General features: G+C 39.7%; 1 protein-coding gene across 3 annotated transcripts in view; it reads right to left on the reverse strand.

Annotated features, from left to right (window-relative positions):
* The window catches only part of CALCR (calcitonin receptor), a 159085-nt gene that overhangs the window by 24003 nt on the left and 110287 nt on the right, over positions 1–24795 (reverse strand). For all 3 annotated transcript variants that reach the window (XM_064410244.1, XM_064410253.1, XM_064410260.1), the window contains 3 exons: positions 21596–21687; positions 16571–16697; positions 2208–2361 (listed from right to left, as the gene is read on the reverse strand). In XM_064410244.1, coding sequence (XP_064266314.1) covers positions 2208–2361; positions 16571–16697; positions 21596–21687 — 373 coding nt within the window. The remainder of the gene's footprint in view (positions 1–2207; positions 2362–16570; positions 16698–21595; positions 21688–24795) is intronic.

Consider the following 24795-nt stretch of genomic DNA (forward strand, 5'->3'; position numbering starts at 1 on the left):
TTGCGTGTGTGTATGTGTAAGTATTCATCTAGTTTAATAAAAAAGACTGCAGACACCATTGTCAAGAGTTATGTTCATTTTTAATAACTTTTTCCTCCTCAAGATATCACTGCCCTATTACCACTGCCACTACCCTCTGTTTTTGGGGCAGCTCTCAGATACTGATATGTGTTTTATCAGGTAACTTCCCTGAATTCCCCACTGTGCTTCTGGTGCTGTTCTCAGCACTACTACAGCTGGCTCATTAGCTGAGATTGCAGGCTGGATGTCACAGGTGCATTAAATTGCACTGCCTAAATTGAATGGGACCAGAAAAAAAAAATATGTCTGTGACCATATTGCTCTTCCACAACTGGATATAGAGTGACACTATTTTGGGAAGCCTTATTCTGTGAGACATGAAAAAGCTTTGTCTGGAAGCAAATGTTTAAAATGACTTGTCACATTGGGTTGCTGTTTCACATCCCTATGAGACTTTTTATATTGAAATATTCTGAGCTATGAGATTTTTTGTGGTAGCACAGCTGCTTGCTCTGAGAGGACTCAGCTATTTGGATTTTGGCAACGTCCAGAAACTCTAACTTGATTTAGGGCTCTTCAGGAAGGTTGTCATCATTTAAGAGCTGATAATGTTTCACATACTTATAATTCCAAAAGCATTAGAAGTGCCTCTCTTCTTAGAAAAGATGCCATTCTCATAAGAAAAAAGAGTGCATGCTGGTGTTCTCATTAAGAAAAAACCCAACAAACAAACAAAAACCATCAAAGACAAATTATTACATGCCTGGAGACTGCTATCTGGCACTACAAAGTATATAAACTAGAAAAATTATGTTAATTTTCTTGGTATGTAATGTAGGTATCCAGAATGCACTAAGTCTTGTATTGTAAGAGGAAAGTAGATGACCAGATTTTAAAATGAAAATCCAGATGGGGATAACTTTGCTGATACTGCCTATTTAAGATGAAATATCAGATGCCAAACTTGTGTCTTAAGATCGTATTTTGAATTTCTTCAGAATGTATTGAACTGGGTAATTTTCCTTTAATCTAATTACTTATCTGTCTAATTATCTATTTATCCAATTGAAAATTTCCTATTTTTTCTTGGTTTAAGCAATAGGACTATTTTTCTCTTTTCCTGCTCTAAATGAAATAATCTTGAAAAAGTACAACTTCACCAAAGAAGATGGCAAATATAGAATAAATTGTGCCTGCTTCAGACAGGATTGCAGGAACATCCCTGTGTGCAGTGGGACAGTGGGTAAAGGTCCATTATTTGCTCCTTTGCTGCTCCAGTGGTTTCAAGATAGGGGAGATGCCTTACCAGAAATTGGAATGAGGCCAGAGATTCATGGCTGCCAAATTGGAAAAAAGCTCTTGACCTTGATTTTCTGTCAACACTGATGTGGACTGGATTTAAAAGAGTGATTTAAATGTAAAAGATTAATTGTAATATACTGATAATATTTATATGGTCTTTTCTTGGACCAGATAGTCCAAAGGAAAAATATCTGCTGCTACCCATTAAAAAGGCAAGGGATCCATTAGGAAAACAGAAAACAGAAGAGAATGCATATTCGGAGATGAAGAACCAAACCTAGTCATGGTTCTTGGGCAGTATGCATGTGACCACATGCTGTTGGACAAAACCAGTCCTGACAGCAAAGCCATTACCTACTTAGTAGGTAAAATCAATTTTTTCTTTTAAAACAACATATGCAAAAATGTATTTGATACTGCATTCACTTCCAGAGAAATTCTGCTTCCTCTTTGTATGCTGTGTATTGCTTCACTTTGTGAGACACAGATACTGATCTTCCCTCTTGATTCCAGGAAAATTATACTTTATAGGTACTGTCACATATTCATGTTTTTGCATATATGTGACAAAAATAAAAACTTTTCTTTCAGAAAAGAAGTATACTTGAATAGAAATATATTTTCTCCCATAGCTTTTCTTAACAGATCTTAAGCATTTCTTTCTGTAAATCCCAACATGCAGCAAATTAAAAATACTTTGTTCTGCTGTTTTTTGTAAGTTTCTAAGCCCATGTTGCTATATGCACTCAAATTAAGGGTTCAAGAACTCAGCCTTAAGCTATGATCTAATGATATTAACTAGATCATAAATGAGACATAAGTGCTAGAAGAATTCAAAAATCTGAGTGTGCTGACCATCTTGCTACAAAGGGTAACGTACGTACCCCAGCCCAAGAGGTAATACCAGTGCAGACGCTGCTCTTCAGCAAACACTGCCACCACGATCAGCGTGTGAAGATAAATGCCTTCGCAGAGCATCCAGAAGTAGTTGCAGCCCAGCATGTACTGATGAAAGAATTGCAGCACTTTGCAGCTTACCTGTTAGATAAATGAGAGAAAGTCACACACTTGACCAACATTTTGCATTTAAGTAGGCAAAGATAGATGTTACTGTTAGGATATAAAAAGCAAAGGGGAACAAAAATTCCCAGCTCTTTCTGGTTTTTGCGTATTTTTTTTCAGCACCTATCAGTGTGAAGGATTTCAAATTTAATAAATGAGATGAACTAAGGTAATGAAATTGAATTAAATGAATTAAATTAAATTAAATTAGCCTGGAGAAAAGGATACTCAGGGGTGACTTTATCACTCTCTACAACTCCCTCAAAGGTGGCTGCAGTCAGGTGGGGGTGGTCTCTTTCTCCAAGCACCAACTGACAGAATGAGAGGACACAGTCTCAAGCTGTGTCAAGGGAAATATAAGTTGGATTTTAGGAAAAAGCTTTTTACAGAAAGAGTGATAAAATACTGGAATTGTCTGCCCAGGGAGGTGGTGGAGTCACCATCCCTGGATGTGTTTAAAAGAAGACTGGATGTGGCACTTGGTGCCATGGTTTAGTTGAGGAGTTAAGGCATGGGTAGGACTCGATGATCTTCCAACCTAGTGATTCTGTGATTCTATAAATTAAATTAAAACAAATTAAAGCCCTCACAAAGTAGAAGAGAATTATGATAATAGTACTCAAAAAAATACCGAAAAATAAAACATTTCCTTAAAAACTCAGTAATTTGATAAGGTTTTTTTAGAACTGAAACAACCCACTTGTTTTGGGGGTCAAAGGAGAGCTGTGAAAAAGACAGTAACATCTAGCTCCAATTTGGATTAATTCCTTTTGATCAAACTTTTTAAAGTTTTCTCAGGTCTCTCTTCTAAGCCAAAGTCATTTACACTTTAAAGAGGCCCCAGCTCTGAATGAATTCTTTTGGAAAGTGCAAGCTTTTGTGGCAGCAGAGATTCTTTTTGTAGGGTACCAGGGATACTGTCTTTACCACTTTGTGAGGTGACAACTTTGCTCTATTTTGATGAAATAACAAACTGACATGTGGAGCTACATGGAGCTGGTGAAGTGGTTCCTATGCATGGTTCAGACAAGGCTGCAGACAGAGACCTTGACAAGGGATTGTGGCTACACATTTCTGGGAAGCCATGGGCAGATGGTGGAGGGAGCCATGTTGTGTCCACTACGGGAGTGCCAGCTGGTGAGGGATGATGCTGCTCCTCTTCTGAATGGGTCTCATGACCATTTGCTTTCTTAGGGACAGCAGTGAGGTCCTCCACCTGGACTTCCTTGTCACCACAATCCAGGAGGGCCTGGAGGAGTGGCAGGCAGTGCTGTGCTGACAGAGACCCACTGCTTCTGGGGAGCACCACATGCTACCTGGAAATCTGAGGTCATAGCAGTGATGGCAAAGTAACAGTCACCGTCTGTGGCCACAGGAGAATAACTATTTCCCTTAACTTCTGGAGATGTTTTCCAAGCTGACTACCTGGGCTGTACAAGACGTCATTAGGATTCACTCATCTCTTTCAAGAGACACTTTTGCAGTTCAGCAGATAGGGGACTGCATGTTTTGTATTTGTCTGGACTGCCCCTCTGAATCAGAAAAATCTCAGTCATCCAGCCAGCCTTCTGTTGCCAATTTCCAATTACCCAAACATGTGTATTTAGTTCTGTTTCAATGTTTGCAGTGCAGGTTTGTGTTCATGAAAATACAGGTTTATTGATAGCTTAGGATATAGGATTCTGACAAGATTAGTGTGATGAACTGTTTTTTCTTTTCTAGTAATTCATGATTTCTTCTCACCATGCAGGACAGAACAGACTGTTACATCTTTCTTCCACACTGTGGCTGAACAGTTCTTAAAAGTGTGTCCAAAAAGAGTTGTATACTGAACCCAACCCAACCCAGTCAACCACCACTACCACCAAAACAAATGATAAGATGTATTTGCTCCTTTTTTCTGTGGGCAAAAGTGTTCAGTAAGGTTCTTATATCATTCCTGGACTGTTTTTCACAGGTCTGGGTCCATATGTTTTTTGTCTTGTTTCCTAGCTTACACTCAATGCAGCCTCCTAGCTGGTGGCTTTCCTTTCTCCCTTCTCCCCTTATTGATCACCCATCCATACCCGGGCTGCCTTGCCTGACAGGCACTTCCCTCAGTCTGCACACAGATTCAGGTGCCCTCCCTGGCATCAGCCAACCACCCCGGCCTCTAAAACGTAAGAAAATTTCCTGAGCCATCACAGCAGTTTTCTGTGTCTGAGGTTTTGGCTGGGCCAGTGTTGTGTCTCCTTGTGGAGGTCTCCAAGGAGGAGCTGCAGGTCAGATGGGCCACCTGAGAGCTCAAGGCATCATTTTCCTCATGGCTGTAGTGGGAATGACTCAGGGTGCCTGCATGTTGCACATGGGCTGGTCCTGCTCTTGCCAGGGCCAAATTGTTCCAGCGTTCCGTCCAGTCACCTGGGCTCTAGGAACAATTAGAGGAGGAGCTGAGCACAGATGGTGAGTTCTGCAATAAAATCCATGGTACTTCTCAAGTGTATAATTTTGACTTAATTATTTCCCTGTTTCGTACTGCCCAACTGAAAAGAAGGAGGCTATGGAGGATCCCTGCTCCTCTTTGCCTCTTTGTATGCACTGCTCTGCAGCCCTCTGAGCAGAGACTGACTGAACATAGCTTCCATTAGAATCAAGTCACTCTCTGCTGGAACTTGTATCTGTAGCTCAAACAGATGAACATATAGAAAAAACATTCCCTGATAGCTGTAGTGCTAAACTCCATTTATTTCATTTCCCAACATTTCTTTATTTTGTGTACCCTCCATTTGAACTATGACTTGTGGCTTCAAAAATGAAATCTTTTACTTATCCTTTAGAGCAATGGACTTGCAGAAAACACATGACTCTTGAGGAACTTAATAACTTCTGATGTAATAAGTTAGGGTAGTAAGAAAACCCTTGGCAAAAAGTAAAGGATTATTATGACTAGTACTTTCATACACATCACATTAATTTGGGAATTTATGTGAAAAAGTTATTAAATTTTAAACACAACTGTGCATTAAGATAAGATGTTAAATTCATATTATTCAAAGCAAAAAATAAAAAAGTCCTCTTTGGATGAGGCAACAAATGCAGTGTGTTTCAGCTATGGCTAAGTGATGCAATGGAAATATTTTCCTACAATAAAGAAACTGTTTTTCTTTGGTTAGAACAAGTAAAAGAGATTTTTCAGTAAAAGAGAACCTTTTACTGATAAGAATTGGGTTGGTAAAAATAAAATATGACAAATGCAACCAATATCTTGGTGTATATTAATCTTAATTGAGCAAATAGCAAAAATAGTAAATTTTATATAGTGTTTATTTTTACAGAAGCCAGTAAAATAAAACTGCAAGATGATACAGAAGCAGATTTTCCACCTGTGCAATGCTTAATAACTGATTGTTTTCCTTACTATAATTTATAAATCTTTAATATCATCTATGAATACTGATATCTATAATTTATGAAGACTGATATTTTTGCTATGAGGGTTGTGAGGCACTCAAGCAGGTTGTCTAGAGGGGTTGTAGACTCCCTGTACCCGCAAGTGTTCAAGATCACATTGAGTATTAGAATTAGATGGTCTTTAAGGTCCCTTCCAACCAAACCATTCCAAGATCTATGACTGTTTCAAGATTTTATGACTGGTAACTTTGAGATAAAAACATGTGCAAAAGTTTATTTTCTGCTGAAGACAAAACTTATGTTTTAAGTTCTTTGAGGCAGAGGCTCTGTCCTTGCTGTGTCTTGTACAATATGCAGCACAGTGAAATCCAGGAAAGGATTATTGCAGCACCTTCACACTCTGGAGGGGAGTTTTTCAGTCTGCAACCTGGTGTGCAGGTGACTGAAGCTAGTGGGTTTTAATTCATGAGCAGCACAGGCTGAGGGGAAATAGCAGGTCCTTTCTAGTGCACCCCCATAACTGTTGCTCAGGTTGGCATCCTGAACAAAGGAATAACAAATACTCCACTTTTCAACAGCCTGGAAACAGGCAGCACTGTCCTGCACTGTCCTGTTGATGGCTATAGCAAGGTTAAGTGTGAAAAAATTATCAGGAAAAAATTACCAGCCCTCAAAGTCAGCCTTAAAAAAGCAGCTCCTTTTGTGCTTCTGGAAGGATGGCTAAGAATGAATCTCTTTTGGCAGAATGCAGTACGGAAAGAAACTCAGTCTGTGAGCAAGGAGGCTGCCTCTGGCCACGTGTTTGCACTGCATTGATGAGCAGAGAAACTGAGAAAGGTTCTCTACAGATCTGCAGGACAGCATCCAAGAAAAAAAGGAGTCCATTATTTCTGATTTTCCTTCCCTATAAAAGCAACCTCCAATGACTGCAATGATTGTGGCCTAATTACTCAGGGGCAAAAGGGGTCAATAGGAATACAGTTAGTCATATTCCTCTCACTTACAAATCTTGCAGAGAGTTATGGAAATCTTGTAAACACCACAGCTGCAGTATGCAACAAAAGCACTTCAAAAGGATTCTGGAATATTTCCCAGAGGAGAAATAAAACAATTTACTCTCCTTTTACAAAAAGAGATAGAAACGGTGTCTATGACGTTTTGCAGGGCATACTGGCATGTTATAAACACTTTTAATGTTCTAGTCCTGCCAAAGGAGTCCCAAAGGTCCATCTGCCTATGCAGGACCCTGCAATTGCACAAAAATGTAATTGGCATAGTGCTCTCCTCAGCTAATCCAGCAGCCTTTCATCACATGTACTTGTCATTTCTCTGTTAAGGCTATCCTTGGTTATTGGTTAATAGCTTATGAACAGAAAACTGCACCATTAACTATACCATTTACCCTCATGGGGCAAGTCAAGTAAAAACTCTTGGACTGCATAAACCCCCATAAACCCTTCACTTTCAATGATAATAACAAAATTCAATATGAAATAAACCTCCTAATTTTTTGCGAAAGGTTGTCCTCATTATTCAGTCAGAGCAAAAGGCTTGACTATGTTTTGGCACAGCAAAGTCTTACAGATTTCTGTGTGTGCCCATTCCTGCAGTGCTCTCCTGGGTAAAGGGACTCAGGTTGGCAGGCTGGGAGGTCTGTGTTTTACATCAGTCCTTGTCAACTGCAGAGAACCTGCCCTATGGAAAGCAAGTACGGGAAAACCCCTCAGCTTGCATAATGAAAAGTCTCTTCTCCAAAGTTCACTATACATTGAAATGCCCCCCACCGACATTTCAAATAAATTGCTGAGAACATGCCAGCCAAGGTTATAAATTTTAAACAAGCCAGCTATATGAGCCACCACTACAGCTGTACACTTTTTTTTGGTTAAAGGGAAATAAACATATTTGGCCTTACTATCCTAGTTCCTCTTCACCTCTGGGAAACCTCTCCAGTGCATGGCAGCAAATGACCCTCCTTGAAAAGATTACAGCTTGCCATGGAGGCCAGATATGATTTATTCAAATTCAATTTGAAGGCAATACAATATATTCTCAAACATTCTAAACGTAGCACTTTAAAGGAGTAGCTTCAAGTTTGATTACGGCTCTGCCTTAAAAAATGGTGCTTTTTTCTGACTATTAGAACACTAGTCTATGAAAATATTCTTAAATTCCAAGTATCCATATGTTACACAAATAAGCAATAAAAGTTTTTTCCAAAGCAAGACTGTGCTAAGTGTTGTAGCTGTAAATCACTGGCTATCAGAACACCACACCATTATGCAATGTATCTGCAATGAGTCATCCATTAAACTGTGTTCCAGTCAGAAACCTGGCATACTGGGATTTGGAAGATTAACGTTTTAATATACTTCTTAATCATTTACAGAATGAAATGTACACAGTTCTCAGAGGGCTCCCAGGTTTTGTGTTACAAGATGGCAAAATATGAAATTAAACAACAGGGGATATTCTTAACAGCATGTGTGTCCATGTCTATGCTATAGCAAAGCAGGCAGCCCAGATTTACACATTCTGGACTGGAATTAATAAGGCTACATCTGCACATACCTGAGTCCTGGCTGCTGTAGCAATAGTTCTCTCTGGACTGCAGCTTTGAGCCCTGCAGGGCAGAGGGGTTCTCACAGCACATCTGGCCCTGTCTCAGTGTGCAGTGGCCACTGGCTCCTTACCCGCAGGATGGCAAGAGTGACCCAGGTGTGAGGCAAAGCAAAACAGCCTCCCCATTCCCAAGGGGTTTTATCAGCTTGGTTTCTGAATGGTGTTGTCAGAGGAAGTTTTTCTGGGAGTCATTGTAGATATGACCCTGACTGATGGAGGAGAGTAGATAGGCCAGCAAAGAGGGAGAGAAAACAAGGGCAGGGATGTGTAAAAAAAAAAAAAGCACAAGACAGTGCAACCTGCTGTTCATTTGGGCAGGATCTGTTGCCACCTTCTCCCAGTGGAGGGAAGCAATCACTGACAGAAAGGGTTAAGAGCTCCTGCTATTCCAGGCACCTGTCCTCTACCATAACACTCGAGCAAGAGCCACAGGCACAGGACAATAGGACAAGGCAGAGTTACCCAAATCTGCATCCAGGCATTGAGCCCTGAGCCAGGGTAGTTTAAGTTTGCACGGAGTATATCTAACAGTCAAGTGCACTTACCTTATGTTTGAGGTGTAAGATCTAGGCCTACAAAAGCAATTCTTGGGCTCTAGGTGCATTTTGATGACATGGATATATCCACTCACAACTCAGTTAAATGCTCCAGGAGTTTTCTAATGATACAACTGGGATTTGTGATACTAAATATAGACACCCAATCTATCTCTCCTGTAATCAAAAGATAATGATAGAGATGATGGAGATTATAGTAAAAAATACCTCATCCAACAGGATATATCTAAAATAAGCCAGATGGATACTACCCTGAGTGTAACTTTGTCTATCTTTAGCATGGGGTGACAAGGTCAGCTGTAAGGGTCTGCAAAACAGGTCTCCAAATGTAAGATGTGTCTGACCTTAAATGTTTATGAGTGTTTTAATTCTCTAGATGTACTCAGATGCTGCTCCTGTGTCTTTCCTGGGGTGACCTGCTGCTAGGTAGAGCTGCCAACCCCTTCAAAGGATGTTGAGCCAAGGAGATGCCAGAAAATTGCAAAGTCAGTCAATTGGGTGTATGCAAGCATAAGCCACTCAGAGGTGAGATGGTGAATAAAGGAATTCAATTATCCAAACAACTGACCTATTATTGGCCAATAGCTCATTCTGCCAACTAAATTTAAAGGTCATGTGCATAACTAACCCAAGTCTCTTGATGTTTAACTCCTACTGAAAGTTCATTACTGTTTGTTCTTCCATACCCTTATTCCAGGTTTGGCTGTCCTCATGTAAAGGCACTTTGATGTTCTTTCTTTTTTTTTTTCCTCTTCTGAGTCAGGCTACTTCTCTTTGGTCTTAGATACCTTCAAGAAACACAAGGTAACCAAGGGTAGCAGGGGCATGGCTGAAAATGGGCAATACTGCTGGTCTGCACAGCAGTCATTGAAGGGCATGTCTGACTTCATGGTATAGATGTGCAGGATGATGTAGTGCCCCTGGAGAGGGCACTCTGCATTTAATTCACCTGACCTGTTTTAGCCACCTACTTTAGAGTGAGGTAAATTGTCTCAGTTTGAGAACACAGTTGCCTCTACAGGAAGCACTGCCATTTAATCAGACAAATCCCAGCAAGGAAAATAGCTGTGGCAGCATGGTATCAGGGAGAGTATTGTGTTTTGGAAACATTATGTCCTTCTGAGGGGAATTATTTTTTGAAGAATCCAATGTTTTTAAGGATTTTTAAATATTTTTGGGCAATTCATACTCAAATTTCTCTCATTTCAGCTAGACCCTTTTAAAGGCATACTGCAAGAAAACCTTGAAGAGACATCTTGAATGTTTCTGTGTATAATTGCTTTATATTCACAGAGAAATATCAACACCTGAGTTGCTTACATGTTCTATGAATGTGGGAGACCTTGTGTAAAAGAGAAGTTCATCAGGATGTGACATGTCCATACAGTGTAACACAGAATCCATCAAAAGGCAACTGTTAGCATCTGCACTTGTTGATCTGACATTAAAGGAGTGGCTACTTGACATTTTCTATGCCTAGAGACTAATGACATATTATTATCTATTTAACTTTCAGTCCCTCAGATGCATTGGAGACAGCACAATTGATAGAAAATTATGGTTGCCCAGGTACTATCCTAAATTTTTACGTCATCTTCACTTTGTCATCTCTCCCATCTCTTAGGAAGACCAAAAGAAAAAATGAAAAAAGCCTCAGAAATGCATCTAAGTCAAACACAATTCCATACTGTGGAAGATGAATAGCCTTTTAGAGATTGTTACAGCTCAGATCTGAAGGTAAAGTAAGCACACCTTTTTGAGCAGCAGTTCTGGAGATATGTAATGAATTTCAGCAAATCTAGAATTGATTCACTCATCTTGCATAAAGCAAAAGTGTGTGCTTTGCAGTGTGTTCTTTGCTTCAATAGCCTCATGGCTGTGAATGACCACTGTGGCTAAACAAAAGAATGACAGCAAGAACTGGGATGCTGAGATTCCACTGAGTTTGGGAGCAACTGTGCTGGGAGTTCTCACTTCTCACTGCCACAATGACAGAGCTTCAGGGTGCAGAGATGCTGCAGATGCATAATGACAAGGCAGAATGACAGGTTAAACCTGACTTTTCACAGATATTTTCATGTGAAGTTTGGACTTGTACCGGGCATTCGAGTGCAGGTCTACCTCACCTGAGCAGAAAAATTGCAACAGAAAACCTGGGAATGAACTCTGGGATTTGATGCGTTCTGCTTCTGGGCAACAACGCATTTTGCATTACAAGGTTCTTTCTGGAAACACATTTCTGGAGGAAATGGCACTCAGGCTCCTAAATAAGAGGCCGTACACAGGATCTGATAGAGTCTGAGTTATTTTAACACAAAAATCTTTAGGTCGAGCTACATGAAAGCTATCATCTCTCCCTTTCTTTGTGGATGAGGGCACAGATAGATAGAGTAGGAATTTCCTTTCCCTGTCACCTCTGTGATCACCCCTCCACAGACACATGAACATTGGATCTCTACTTGCTTGCACCTCATGGGCTCAGCCACAACTGTGAACCTTAGCAATGTGATGTGGTGATTTGTTCAATTAAAAAATTCTTCTTAGTGGGGACAACTTCTCTCTAACTTTCAACATTAGTGCCAAATCTTCCTGTCCTTACTCTTATTCTGTTGATTTCAGAATTGACCAGGTTCTGTGTCACCTCTTGGTCTCTAAACTGGCTGCTGAGGATAAATAATCTAATGGAAGCAGGATGGAGGAATAGATGTACTAAGATAAAAGACTTCGGAAATGCTTTGACAGTGACAGAAATTTGTGGAAATAGTCACATGAAAAAAAGAATCAAATTATTTAACAAGAATTGCACCTCCTGAAGCTCTACCCCAAATATAATACATGAAACAACTCAGAAGACAGAAGTGCCCCTTTCCTTGTGGATCTGCACCGTTGCTGTTTCCAGGGAGGTCTGCTGGAACAACTGAGGAAAAAAAGTCACATGTGAAACAATCACATGGAGCAGCAGTTTTGCCATTTGTTGTCACTGATATAATTTATGAGAACCACATTTGATAAAAAGATGTTTTAAACCCCCCATGCTCTGCCAGGCTAGATCAGCAGGAAATGAAAGCAAGAAGAGGTGAGAAAATAACATTTGTATGGTAAAAAATACTCAAATTGACACGCTTCCCAAAATGCTGCAAAATCTCCTTTGCTTTCTTGTCTTACATTGCCTCTCTATTCCTTTAGGAACTTGGCAATACCAATATTGGAACCCCATAAATCACAATAACTATTCTTTTACACTTGTCATCTGTCCACACAGCCCAGTGTATTATTTCTACTGTTATGCTGCAATTGTGATAGGGAGGAAAACCTAACATGATTTGGCAGTAGTGGTTTTCACTTTAATTTATTAATGGAGAGATTATTTATAGTGTTCTAGTGTCCACAACAAAGCTAGAATTTTTAGTATTGCTACTACCATGGCCTTGCTTTAAAACTTTAATATTTGTGGACAACAGCCTTCGTGCTCTCTTGGTCTAACTAATAATGCTGAAAGCAGTAAGATGCTTAGAAGATCTTAGTGCTTAGAAGGCTTGCTTGTTCCAGGAGATGGGTTTTGGGCAGTACAGATAACCAAGTGTCCCTTGTCATCCCACCTCATGCTCACAGTGTCAGCAAACTTAGTGAAATGCTTGCAAAGGGAAAGGGACTATGTCTCTGGCAGGAAAAGCTCCTGCCAGAGACACAGAGTGCGTGTTGCACCATCAGCTAGGGTGGTAAACTGGATCAAGATCTTTAAAATATATCTACATCTACACAAGGAGGGAAAAACAGCCTCCATCCTCTCACCCCTCATGTTGAAGGGCTAAATTAGTTACAGGTGCTGCCAGGAGGAAATGAAATCATGCTGCATGTAATTAAACAGGGATTGCTTTGGGTTCTTCCATACCAGGTCTGACACTGAACCCATATAAGAGGGTGAACAGATTGTTTATACATTAAGGCCTAAAGAAACTGTGTGGCAATGAGATGGGACTTGACAGCGGGATTGGAATGTGCCTGAATGGATGCTGTGTCCTTACTCTCTGACATAATGTGGCCAAGCATGCAACCCCACACAGGGCTCCTAAGAACTACTAGTGGAACACTGGCCCTTGCTATAGCCTCCATAAAACTGCAATCACAATATAAACTTTTACACCATACAATGGCAGGTGAAGAGGCTACATAAGAACCTGCAGAAAGAAGAGAGCAGATATTTCTACTAGAACGTGAAAGAGAAAAAAAAAATACAGTAAGATCTCTGCCTTTGTGGAAGAGGTTCTAATTAAGGAGACATTACTAATTTGTGACCAAACTTAGCCCCACCTAAAGGCATATTTATATGATGCCCATGGAGCTGATGGATTGCTCAGTTTCTGGCTACCCCTTCAAGCATTAGCTGTTGATTCTTTTTACTCCCATCAGTATGAGCATTAAAATGACTACTCCTGTGGAATACAGAAAACAAAAAATACAGATCTAATGCGTAAGACTGTATTGAGAGATTTGGCAGCAAGAGTTTTATTTATATTTCTGGAGATTTTAATGGAGAACATAATGTGCTGTCCATGGATCACCCTTCTACTGTGGGTCAGTCTCATTTGGGAAGGTGATAGATGATATCTCTTCCTATGAATGCAGTTCCAGTAACAGCATAATTAATGCAGTTCCTAGTTCAGATAAAGCAGTGAAGATTTTCAGTATATGTAAATAAATGTTCATACATGTGTCCTGTTTATTTTTGTTTAAATGTGTTTGAACCTTGTCCATTGCTTCTTCATTTCTTGCATGGCCACCTGGACTCCAATCATTTTTTTCCATGGTTTCAGATCCAGATAAATGTGACAGAAAGAGAAAGAGAGAGAGAGAAAATTGTAAAACCAGAGAACATGAAGTAAATAAACAAGTTAAGATTATTATAAAAGTGGCTTGACTTACCATTTTACATGAGCAGAATGATCATCAAAGGATTTTACTCTTAGCAGCAATGTGAGTAAGGATGTGGTACAGACTGTCCTCAATTAAAAGATACTTTGGATTGTCTCATGTCATTTCTCCCTGGGTCACAGGGAGAATGGGGCTGTCTTGGAGTTAGGAAGGAAGTTAGGAAGTTTCCTCTCTTGCTCTCTTGCTCCTCCTGACTCTTCTCCTTGTTATTTAAGAGAATATCCTTTCTTCTTTCAAAATTATATGGGTTTGTTGATATCCTCATAAATTATGAATCACTGAAAATATTTTCCCATGGCATTTCACATTTAAAAACTATTGTGAAATTTTAGGTAGGAAAAAAAAAGCAGGAACTATTGGGGTGGAAACACATTTATTATTTTGCAGAATAAATACCAGCAAGTTCATCTCAGTTTATGGCTGTTATCTGAGTGGTATCCATGATTGCTTGAAATTCAATCTAGACATTTCAGTTTTTCTGTATATACAAAAGGTAAGAGCCATACATACATGAGCCTGTGAAGCTCCAAAGATTTGCATGTAGAAAGTGGATAAGTGCAGCAAACTAGAGGAAGTCAGAAGCAGTAATCTTCAAGTGGACTAATTAAATCAGAGAGTGCAGCAGGAATAGAAAACACCCAAGATGTAAAGCTTTCATTTGCTCTGATAATAGACATCAGCATAAAAATATTATGGGAATTTTTTGTATTTTTTTAGTCTTCATGTACTCTATATAGAGATTTTCTGTAATTCCATCATATGTTAAAAATTTGCTCCTGTCTTTAGTTTTCTTTTCCCAATCACAAACTTAAAATTGTGTTATGTTAGTAGTAAGGTAACAGAATATATGTTCTAGTAAGACTGGGAGACTTAGAAGATATTAGCAGGTCACCTCACCTCCTTTTTATTATTTTTTTGGTTTTTTGGGAGGGAAATCTAGAATGTGAGGCAAGATCAAGCAGTGAGTGTACCCTCATCCCATACTCAATGGTGGGACAAAAATGAGAGACCCCAGATATTCTGGCCCCAAGTTTTGTACCTTGGCTGTAGACAGCCTTTCACTGCTGAGTCGAAGACCTGCAAATTTGGTTTGGAAGAAGAAATTGCAAAGCAATGGTTTTGCTCCTCAAAACATCTACTTAGCCAATAACTGCAGCCAATTTTGTTAACAGGACACTGCTTGGGTCATTTTCATGACTACATTGACCATTTAGGCTCCTCTTCATATTCTGAGCAGAAACCTGAGATCTGAGTGTAGTACATGAACCTCTGCACCATTTTGGGGCTCCATGGCCTCCAAAGGCAGCCACTGGTGTCACTTTTTTACTGTTGTGCCATAGTAATGGAAGCTGGGGATAACATCGTGTGATGCTCAGTGGGCTGGAACCGTTCTCTGGCTATGTGGCTCTATGGGATCCTCTGTCATTGACTTCACTGGTGTTGAGAGTTCACTTCCAGTAAAGATCAGGCCAAAAGACACTAGGTAATGTCTTTTGTTAGACAAATAGTTTTGTTAGACAATTGTTTTAAAATGAAATCTTAAACCAGAAGATTCCTTCCCTCTCTCTCAACTCTTAGTTTAAACCGTTTCAGATAATTTATTTGTGCTGTCAGAAAATATCATTCTTAACCCTGAGGTAATGATTTTACTTCAGTTTAGGTGCCTGATATCATCTGCCAGCTTTTTATCTTCAAATATCAAGTGTATTTTTATTGTACCTCTTGCACAGGCTATCTATGCATGATGCTATGCAATGGGGAGAAACGAAATATGTGATTTTTAAATTATTCTTCTGCTCTTCTATTTTTTAATCTCCAGATGGTTTCTGAGACTGGTGGTGTTTTCTTTAGGCAATATATTTTCTACTTTAATTAACTTACTTAATCAGCACACATTTGAGAGACACACATGTGATCGGATAATATCAGGTGCTAATATTTAATTCCTTTAATGAAATTAGGGGCAGGCCATAAATGGTTGAATTATAATTGAATGATCTTATTAGACTACAAGCTGATGAGTGTTAAAATGAAACTTACCACGTTTGCATTCATATCACATTGTCTGGGGCTGCTGTAAGGACTGAGCACAATGTAATGGCTGGGTTAGGGAGCAAGATCAGAGCTGGATGACTGAGATCTGCCATATATATTTATCAGCTGAGGGACTGGCACAATTTGTTTCACTACCTAAGAGCAGTCAGTAACTCCTTAGTTACCTAAGAGAAGGCAAGTAATGTTTTGATTTACTGCCTCTGAATTTGAAAGATACAGCAAATAGACCTTTTTGTGTGTTGTATTGAAATAAGCCATCTCTCTTTCCATCCTCTCCCTCTTCAGTGTGTGGTTTGTGAAGAAGGACAAGCAGTCACCAAAGGCACCTATCACCTCAGGGGCTTTGTTGGGAATCATGAGGTAGTTATTGCTGGGAGAAATTGAGGTCTGGCACATACTTGTATGGATGAGCTGGCTGGACCAAGTCTGGGGCTTGTACAAAATTCAAAGATTTTTATTGCTTGGTGAAGGATATGAGCAAGTTTGAGTGAAATTTTCAGAATCTGCACACTCTGTGTGTGTTTTCCCAGATGGCTATCATTAGCTGAGGAATGGGAATTCTAGGTTTTGGCATGGCCATAGTGATTTTAGTTGGGTGTTAGGGTGGAGAGGAGTCATGCAGTACTTACAGGATCCCTTTTTACAAGGCCTGGGTTAGGGACGACAGCAATGAGGTGAGCAATTGTAAACATGGAGTTCAGCACATAGGAAAAGAACAAATTCTTATGCAGTGTTATCCTTTGACAGCTGAGGCTCCTGAAAAATATGTAACACATGTCATAAATTAGTATTTTTCCTCTGATGTCACTTTAACAAGCTCTTTCTGGCAACAGTCTCTCAAGAATGTCTTTTGGCAAGGCATAATTGGAAAATACATGCCTTGCATTGTGGCCATAACCTCTGAAAAATTTTTGGGTTTGTTTTTACACCTGTTTAGCACCACACGCTTTTTAGACCATGTGGTAAAGACCTATCCAGCTACATTCTTAGCTCTTGATGCCTTTCTTTAATTCATGGTAATTGAGATATTAAGTGGTCAAGCAGAACCCTGAGAATTTTTGGATGCGCATGATGCAAGGAATGAATATCAGGAATACTGCTTTATAAGGAACTGTTCCCTGGAGACTCAATTTCTCAAATACTCAGATGAAAATTATTTTCTACTTCAGGAATTACTAGTGAGACAGGATGGGAATTTGGGAAGGAATCTCCTTAAATTACAGGGGGATTTGGGTTGGTATCCTGCATATTTCTAACTCCAGTGAGATCCCAAACCAGAGGAGGTTGTTTTCGTGCTCAGAAGGAGAAGAAACCTCTTGAAATCACTGGTTTTAGGGAAGGTAGGATTAATGCTATTGTGGGTAGCAGAGCTACACAAGATAAGTTTTCAGAATTCTTGTGAAACCAAATCATGACTGCAGTTTCAGACCTGAGAAATCTCCCATTTCTAATTCACACCCAAATCCTGATGTTGCCTGCTCATACATCCCTGAGGCAGAGGAAAAGGGCCCTGCATCTCTCCATGCCCCAGGCTGAGAGAGGGTGATTGCAGAAAGGCAGTCATGGAGCTGTTAGATAATGCTGTGCTGTCCAGTGATCACTGAGAGTAAGGAGGCAAAACTGCTAGGTAAATAACAGCTAAGAAATACTGCTGTTTTGCTGGGATAAGCTCAGCACTAGGAGTATTTTGCAGTCTGGAATGGAGCACAGGCGGTGGCTTTCTTCTCCTTTGCATGTGGAGGCCAATGCAGAGAGCACTCTCTTCAAAAAGAGAGCTAATCTAGCCAGTTGAACTCTTTTCTGCTTATTTTGCTTGCCTTCTTGATTTATTTCCCTTCTTTAGCCCCTTGGTCACTTGCCATTTATTCTTTGTTTTCCTTACACCTACTTTCCAAGTAATTTCATGGAGTTCCCCCTTTAGCTTGAGCTCATCTTTCTGGTTATGAGCAATAACCATCCAGCAATGCTTATCACTTCTTTAGACCTCCTTATTTATCAAGTCACCATCTTTGGTTCAGGATGTCTATGAGATGCAGATCCTGGTGGCTAAGAATGAGAGTATCTCAGTGCACTTGGCCTTGATTTTATAGCCTTCCTTTAGCATCAGCTGTTGGCAAATACTGAGTGCCAGATACAGGGTTGGGTTCATGAACTTTCTGTTTGAGTCACTGTAGGACATGATATTGGAAAAACTAGACCATTCTTTGGAGCTACTTTTGCTACACTGTGTTCTTGTGCTTACTCCACCTGTATTTGTCCCCATCACAAATCTAGCCTGATGTTCCTTTTCTGCTCCTAAGCTCTGGTAATATTTATTCGGTCCTGAGTCTTCCCTTCTCCCCCTACTCCATCACAATACTTTCACTATGCCACTTTTCTGGGGACACTATGACATGCTTATCACTGTCTTTCTTTTGCAGTTGTGGGAACAGGATTGGTGTGACATCAGTGATATTCCCTAGAAATAAAAATTTCCTTATTACTGGGAACAATCTCTTCAGCTCCTGGCCACAGAAATGCAGACCCTTGTCTCTCGAGGTGCCTTTCTATGTGGTTTCTGGTACAGGGAGTCTTTTGCAATAATCTCAGACAGGTAGGTGTGTCTGAACTCCCATTCCTGTCCTTCCTCACTGCTCTACTTGACTTTTGGCAGTTTTATTTATCTATTCAATTGGACTGTCCTTCACTACATGTGTCTGTGTGCTGCCCAGTCTCCTTTCCTTGCCTGCCTTCCTCTCTGTTTTCTCCTCCTTTTCCCTCAGTATTCCACTTTTTCCTTGATTACAGCTCTCATGTTAAAGATCCACTTGTAGCATTAGCGTTTATTTCCATACTCTCACTTTCTAATTTGACCTTCAGTGTTTGCCATCACAATGGCATCAACACCTGCCTGACATGGTCCACACCAAGAGGAGAAAGTCGAACCAAACCTTTACTTGATTTATTATTTCTGCTGGTTTTGATAATCCTTTACAATCTTCTCCTTCTCTGACCTCTTTTAGCTCTCTTCCTAGCCCTTTTTGTGTTATTAATCATTCCTTTGTGATGTTTTTGGAGGCTCCTTGGCATTGTCCCCACCATCTTTCTGTATTCTCCCTACTCTGCTTCACTCTTGGGCGCATGGTGTGACTCTTGGGGATGGTGTTATACAGAGCCAGGAGCTGGACTTGATGATCCTTGAGGGTCCCTTCCAACTCACCTTATTCTGTGATTCTGTGTGATTCTAATAAATCAGTATGCAAGAAGGCATAACTAAGCCAGTTATCTGTGTCTAAAACCTGTGAGCTTTTGTGTCTCCAAGCCTCTATCATTGTCTCTTTAGAGTGTCAGTCTCCTGTGTTTCACCTTGATTCTGTCTCTGCATTTCCTTTTTCAGACAGGTTCTCTTACCTGTCTCACCTGTCTTAGTCACCCTTATTTTACTGTTCCTATCTCTACTTCCCTATTGTATTAGAATGTTTTCCTCATAGAACTGCTCTGCGAAGCTGTCATTTTTCTCATGTATAAATACTGAGAATATTGATTTTCATACCTAGACACTTCTTTTCCTCTCCTCCCCCATTGTTTAGTTATCAATTTTTTTTTCATGCTTTATACCATGTCCTCCCTTGCACCTGGGGAAAGCTCCCCAAAAATTTCACAGAATGTTCTTTCATCCATTATCCTTCAACTCCTTTTAAAAGCCTTGGCAGCAATTAGACTGCAGGTGCATTCATAACACACCATCTATTATTCTGGCAAATATAGATTTGTTTTACTGCCCATCTGTTTTTATACAAATGTCTTTGTTTTAATAATTCGTTTGGAAGTGATTTGGAGGTAGGAGTACCTCCTTGTGTTTTATTAACTAAGATAATGGAGTCTCACTCTGCAATTGTAGAAATCTTGCAATAAACTGACGATGCATGAAGCTGTTAGACATTCTACTTTATTAATACTTTCTCCTGTTATGAGTTAGCATTGCTTAGTGATGCTCATCAATACTGATTCATTATTCCCTTCTGAAAGTACTGCAACATCTGTGATTCCAGATCATTATGAATCTTGATACCCAAAAGTGAACTGAAAATAAATCTCTGCCAGTGAAAACTTATATGTGGGAAACTGCAAGCTGCCTCTAAAGTCAAAGGCTATTATGCAGTCCTGAAATAATCTCTTGCTATCTGATGGACTGTGTGATTGACAGCTTCCCTTCAGCTGAAGGTCAAATAATTTATTGCTGTCATAGCCAGATGATAGAAAACAGCTGAAGGTTACACGAGCCCCCCTCCCACATAGCTTCATTCTCACTTTCCTGTGACCGTAGTTTAGTTTTCTCTTTGACTTCCCATTAGGAAGCACTTTGGTTTAATTCCTTTCTCTTTTCTTTCTGTAACCTTTGTGTCGTGGCTTAGTCATGGCAGGGGAAGGAGAAGCGGAGGAGGGAAGAGAGGAGGAGGTGTTTTACTGTCTGGAAGGCTGCTGCAAAGACCAGTCTTTCAGTGCAGCCTGGGACCAGTCAAGATCATGCGTTGTTCATGACTCAGAGCTCAGAGTGAGTCAGACAGGCTGACCCTGCCTTGCTTGCTGCAAGCAGTCATCTTGCTGGTCCATTTAGCATACCTAATTTGACCAGACCTTGTCCTTACTGTCCCAAAGAAATTAAGCCAGGGAATGGGGTTCCAAATCAGATAAAACTGTGCTCTTTCCAGTTTTCTCAAAGCATTACTGTGGCTATGGTTTTGTAGTTATTTATCTGCTTAGATGGGAAGGGAATTAATCAGTTAATTTGGCAGAGTTTCTAGCTATCTCTGTAGCTGATTAAGATGTTTTATCACAGGCAATCATCAAATTGCCTCTTTGGAAATTACCAGAATTCACAGCCTGTATTTGGATCCACCTCTTTGGAGTTTGCAATCTTACAGAATCTTATAAACTATGAAAAGTCCAACCATTTAGTTTTCCTGTGTTTCCTAGTCTTATTCTTGGTGGTGGTGATGTTGTGGACTTGATCTTTTACTACTCTTCCTGTTTGGCAGTTGAGGCACAGGCATCTAATTGGCAGCAGACAGGTTCAAAAAAGAACAAGACTAAAATGCTCTAGTGAAGCTGCCATACAGTAGCTGTAGTGTTTTCAGTGAATATCGGTCTCCTTTAAAATTCTGATACAGCAGCATTCTGTTTTTCTTTTAATGAGGATAACAGGCTGTACACTAGTCCCAGATTCACTCTTAGGGCTGAGTCCTGTAAGCACCTACTCAGGTCAATAGCTCAGTCCTTCAGCCTCAGATGCAGGTAGTCCTGTGCTTCAGGAGCTTGGAGCTCCCACTCACTGCCCCATGCCCCCAGACATAGCACCTGGCAAGCTCTGGACATGCTCTTAAGCAACATAAGGCAATAGGTAAATGAAAGGCCTTACTGCACCCCCAGCTGCACCATTTCCCCATGGGTTGCACTTTTCACACCAGTCCTGACAAACACATCAACTTGGTCTTGGCTACACTCCACTGGGAGAGGTCCCATTGGTGAGAGGAGCCTGTGCTCAGATTTCTTTTCAGGATTATATAAGGAGACCCTCAGAAGAGCTGCTTCTCACTGCCATGACAACTTCCAAGATTTCGTTTGGTTGAGATGCCTCAGGGAAAGAAGAAAGAGTGTCTGTAAGAAACACTTACTTGAAATAGAAGAAAATTGCCAAGGAAATCAACAGGGATGTTATAGACAAGGCGTGGCCAACGATCGCCATATAATAAAGTATGAACGCCATCTGCAATTTAACAAAAAGAAAAAACAAGCATGAACAATTTGCAGGCACTTCCTTTGTTTTCTCATTAAGGAAGAATCTACAAAATCAACCTCCTATTTTGTATTTTTTTTTTCTTTCCAACTTTCTTTTTCTATTTAATATCAGCAATCTATTAAATAGCATGACTCATGATCTAAAGATTAGTGTTTCTTACATATGCATATCTGTTCCTGATATGATTGTGAGATCTCTGTTCACACTGTGTCATTAACTTTCCCAAGCTCTAGGATAGTGCAGCAGACGTAATGCATTTAGATATTTAATGCGCCCATGACAAGTTTTCACACATATGCAAAAAAAAAAAAAAAAAAGAAAAAAAAGAAAAAAAAAGAGGTTGCTGCAGAATTGGTAGAAAACTTTTATGCGTTCAAAGCAGCTTAAACAACAGCAATCAAAAGACCAAAAGCTTAATCGTCACTTTTGGAGATGAGTCAGTATTTAACTGCCCTCAGGACTTGTATTAGGGCTGAGTTTTTGTTCAACGTATTCATCAATGAGCTGATCTAGAAAAACTTCTAAAACTACTAAATTTTCAGGTCATACTTCCAGATAATAGTGAGGGACTCACAAAAGGCTTCATTTAACTGAAGGAACAAGAAGATGTCATATGAGCTTTAATACAGAAAAAAGGTGGGCTGATAGACCTAGGAAAAGTGGTCTAAATCCTGTCTTCACAATGCTAAACTTAGGACTGGAGACCAAACTCAGGAAGGAGATCTTGGAGTCATCCAGGCCAATTCTCTGAATCATTGGCTTACTGTGTAATGATAGCCAAAAGCCAGCAAAATAATCAATATGACAAAAAAAGGCACTGAGGGTAGAACAACAACGTGTTTGAAATGTACAGCACTAACCTTAAATGCATGTGTGCTTCTAGTCTCCATACCCCACAAACACAGAGGAGCAGGGAAAGGTGAAAAAAGGCAACCAAAATAGCTGAGGTTGAGTTTCTGTGGGTACAAAGGCTGGGATTCTCCTTTTTGGAGAGAAGTCAGAGGGGGCTTGCGGCCAAGGCCTTCAGAGTCATGAAAGCAGCAGCTGAAATGACCATTATCCTCAATGCACACCACACAAGAGCAGCACATTCTGAGACAAATTCTCGTTCACGTTACTGTGAACCTTGGTGCTGGGCAACTCAGTGCTCTGGCAGTGCTGTGAATCCAGTACCCATGGACAGATAATTAGGCTTTCACTAAATCTAAGGGAATTCTAAGGGAGGCTGATCCATATATTTTATGCCAGTTGTAAAATAAATTGCAGGACAGCACCTGGGCATCAGAATGCTGAGGTATTTATATGTCACACTTTGGTCTCAGCCAAGATCTTAAGCATCAGCCATCTGTCAGAGGAGGGAGTGGAGGAGGCTAAATGCCATGCCAGGCTTCACCACTGCCTCCTTTCTGAAAGCAAGCACATAGCAGCAGCCTGTCTGGGAAAAAAAAGACTAGAAGTCTTAATTCCTCTGCTGGGTTTATTCTCTTTTCAGCTCTATTTCATTCATTTTTATTTTGCTATGCATGAGCAATTTTCCTCTTCTCAGTGATTAGATGAATTGTTTTTGTAGCTTGAAGTTTTGACACTCAATCTTTTTGGTGCTTCCAAGGAATTTTAAACTTTCCCTTGAGAACAAATATGAAAACAATTCAGAAAGCAAAGCCATTCCTCTTAGTAAAGGTGCACATCTTACATAATTTGGTGTCAAGACATTTTGTAACTTTCAAATAAGCTTCTGCATTCATTAACCTGGGTGGTGGTGGCCTGATTCAGATTTAAACCAGAGTCACATTTACACTGATCTGACCACGCAGAAGAGACATGATCTGGGTGTAAATACCCTTCACCAAGCTATGGAAAACTGTTCATATTTACTGAAAATACCTAGGTCTCCTAGTTATCCTTCAAAAAGACTAACCACTGTATTATTAGAGAGCACAAATGCTTAATGACCTGTTCTGAGAGCACCAGCAATCCCAGAGAGGACAGGCCTGAGTGTGGAGAAGATGAGACAACTTTCTCCAATACAGAGTAGTGGGAGAGGCTTACCTGTGTATGTGTGACATTTGTTCCACTTCATACTACATGTTTACTGTGTTTTTTAATGACATTAAATGGATGTATTCTTAAAGCCTGAACTTAATTTACAGATGACCTGTTCAAAAGTTTATTTTTTTCTACCTATCTTTTATATGACATATAGCCTGAAATATCTACAAGTAGGAAAGATCTCCAGATAGTTACATGCAAGTTTATGTACACCCTGGAGGATTCTTGGTTATTCTATCTATCTATCTATCTATCTATCTATCTATCTATCTATCTATCTATCTATCTTTCTGTTCTCAAGTGCTAAAGTAACTGTATATTTGGGACTCAGCAACTGCTTTTTTTATTGCATCCTACAAATTTACTATGACAAATGCTTAAAAAAGCCTTAAAATATAACAATGATGACAGATCAAAATGGACTGAAATGTCAGCTAACAAAACATACATATATCATTACATTTTAAAGAACTGGCTATAATATTTTTCCAATGATCTGTCTCAAAAATATAGCATATTGATATTTTCAGTTAACTTCAAACAAATAATGAGCACTTTTACTAATTTCTGCTTTGCTTGACACATAAGACTTATATAACATGCTGACTCATTACAATTTTTGTTTGTTCAGATTTTTTAACCAGGATTTAGAAAACTTATATGTTCTTCCTTTTTCCTCTAGATTTCTTCACTTGAGGGAAGAGAATTTTCTAAGAGTAATACCTTTGACTCAGTAAAGTGAGTATATTGTGTGTAGGTAAGTGGAAATAGTCTACAAATGAAGCACATTTCTGTTTACTGAAGACTTGGTTTAAAGGTCATATACTAACTTGGCATTTCTCTAAGATTAGATTCTTTGTGCATTTTCCAAAATGTTAATTTCAGAAAAATCACGATGTGCATAAAATTTTCCTTTCTATTCTATCTGCTCTCTGCGTGAATGATGTTCAAAGTTCTTCTTCTGGAAGGCATGGATAATAGGTAACAGAATCACATTTTTTGCCTCCTTACATGTGCCAACATCTG

This window comes from Passer domesticus, chromosome 1, assembly GCF_036417665.1.
Source record: "Passer domesticus isolate bPasDom1 chromosome 1, bPasDom1.hap1, whole genome shotgun sequence".
Lineage (NCBI taxonomy): Eukaryota > Metazoa > Chordata > Aves > Passeriformes > Passeridae > Passer > Passer domesticus.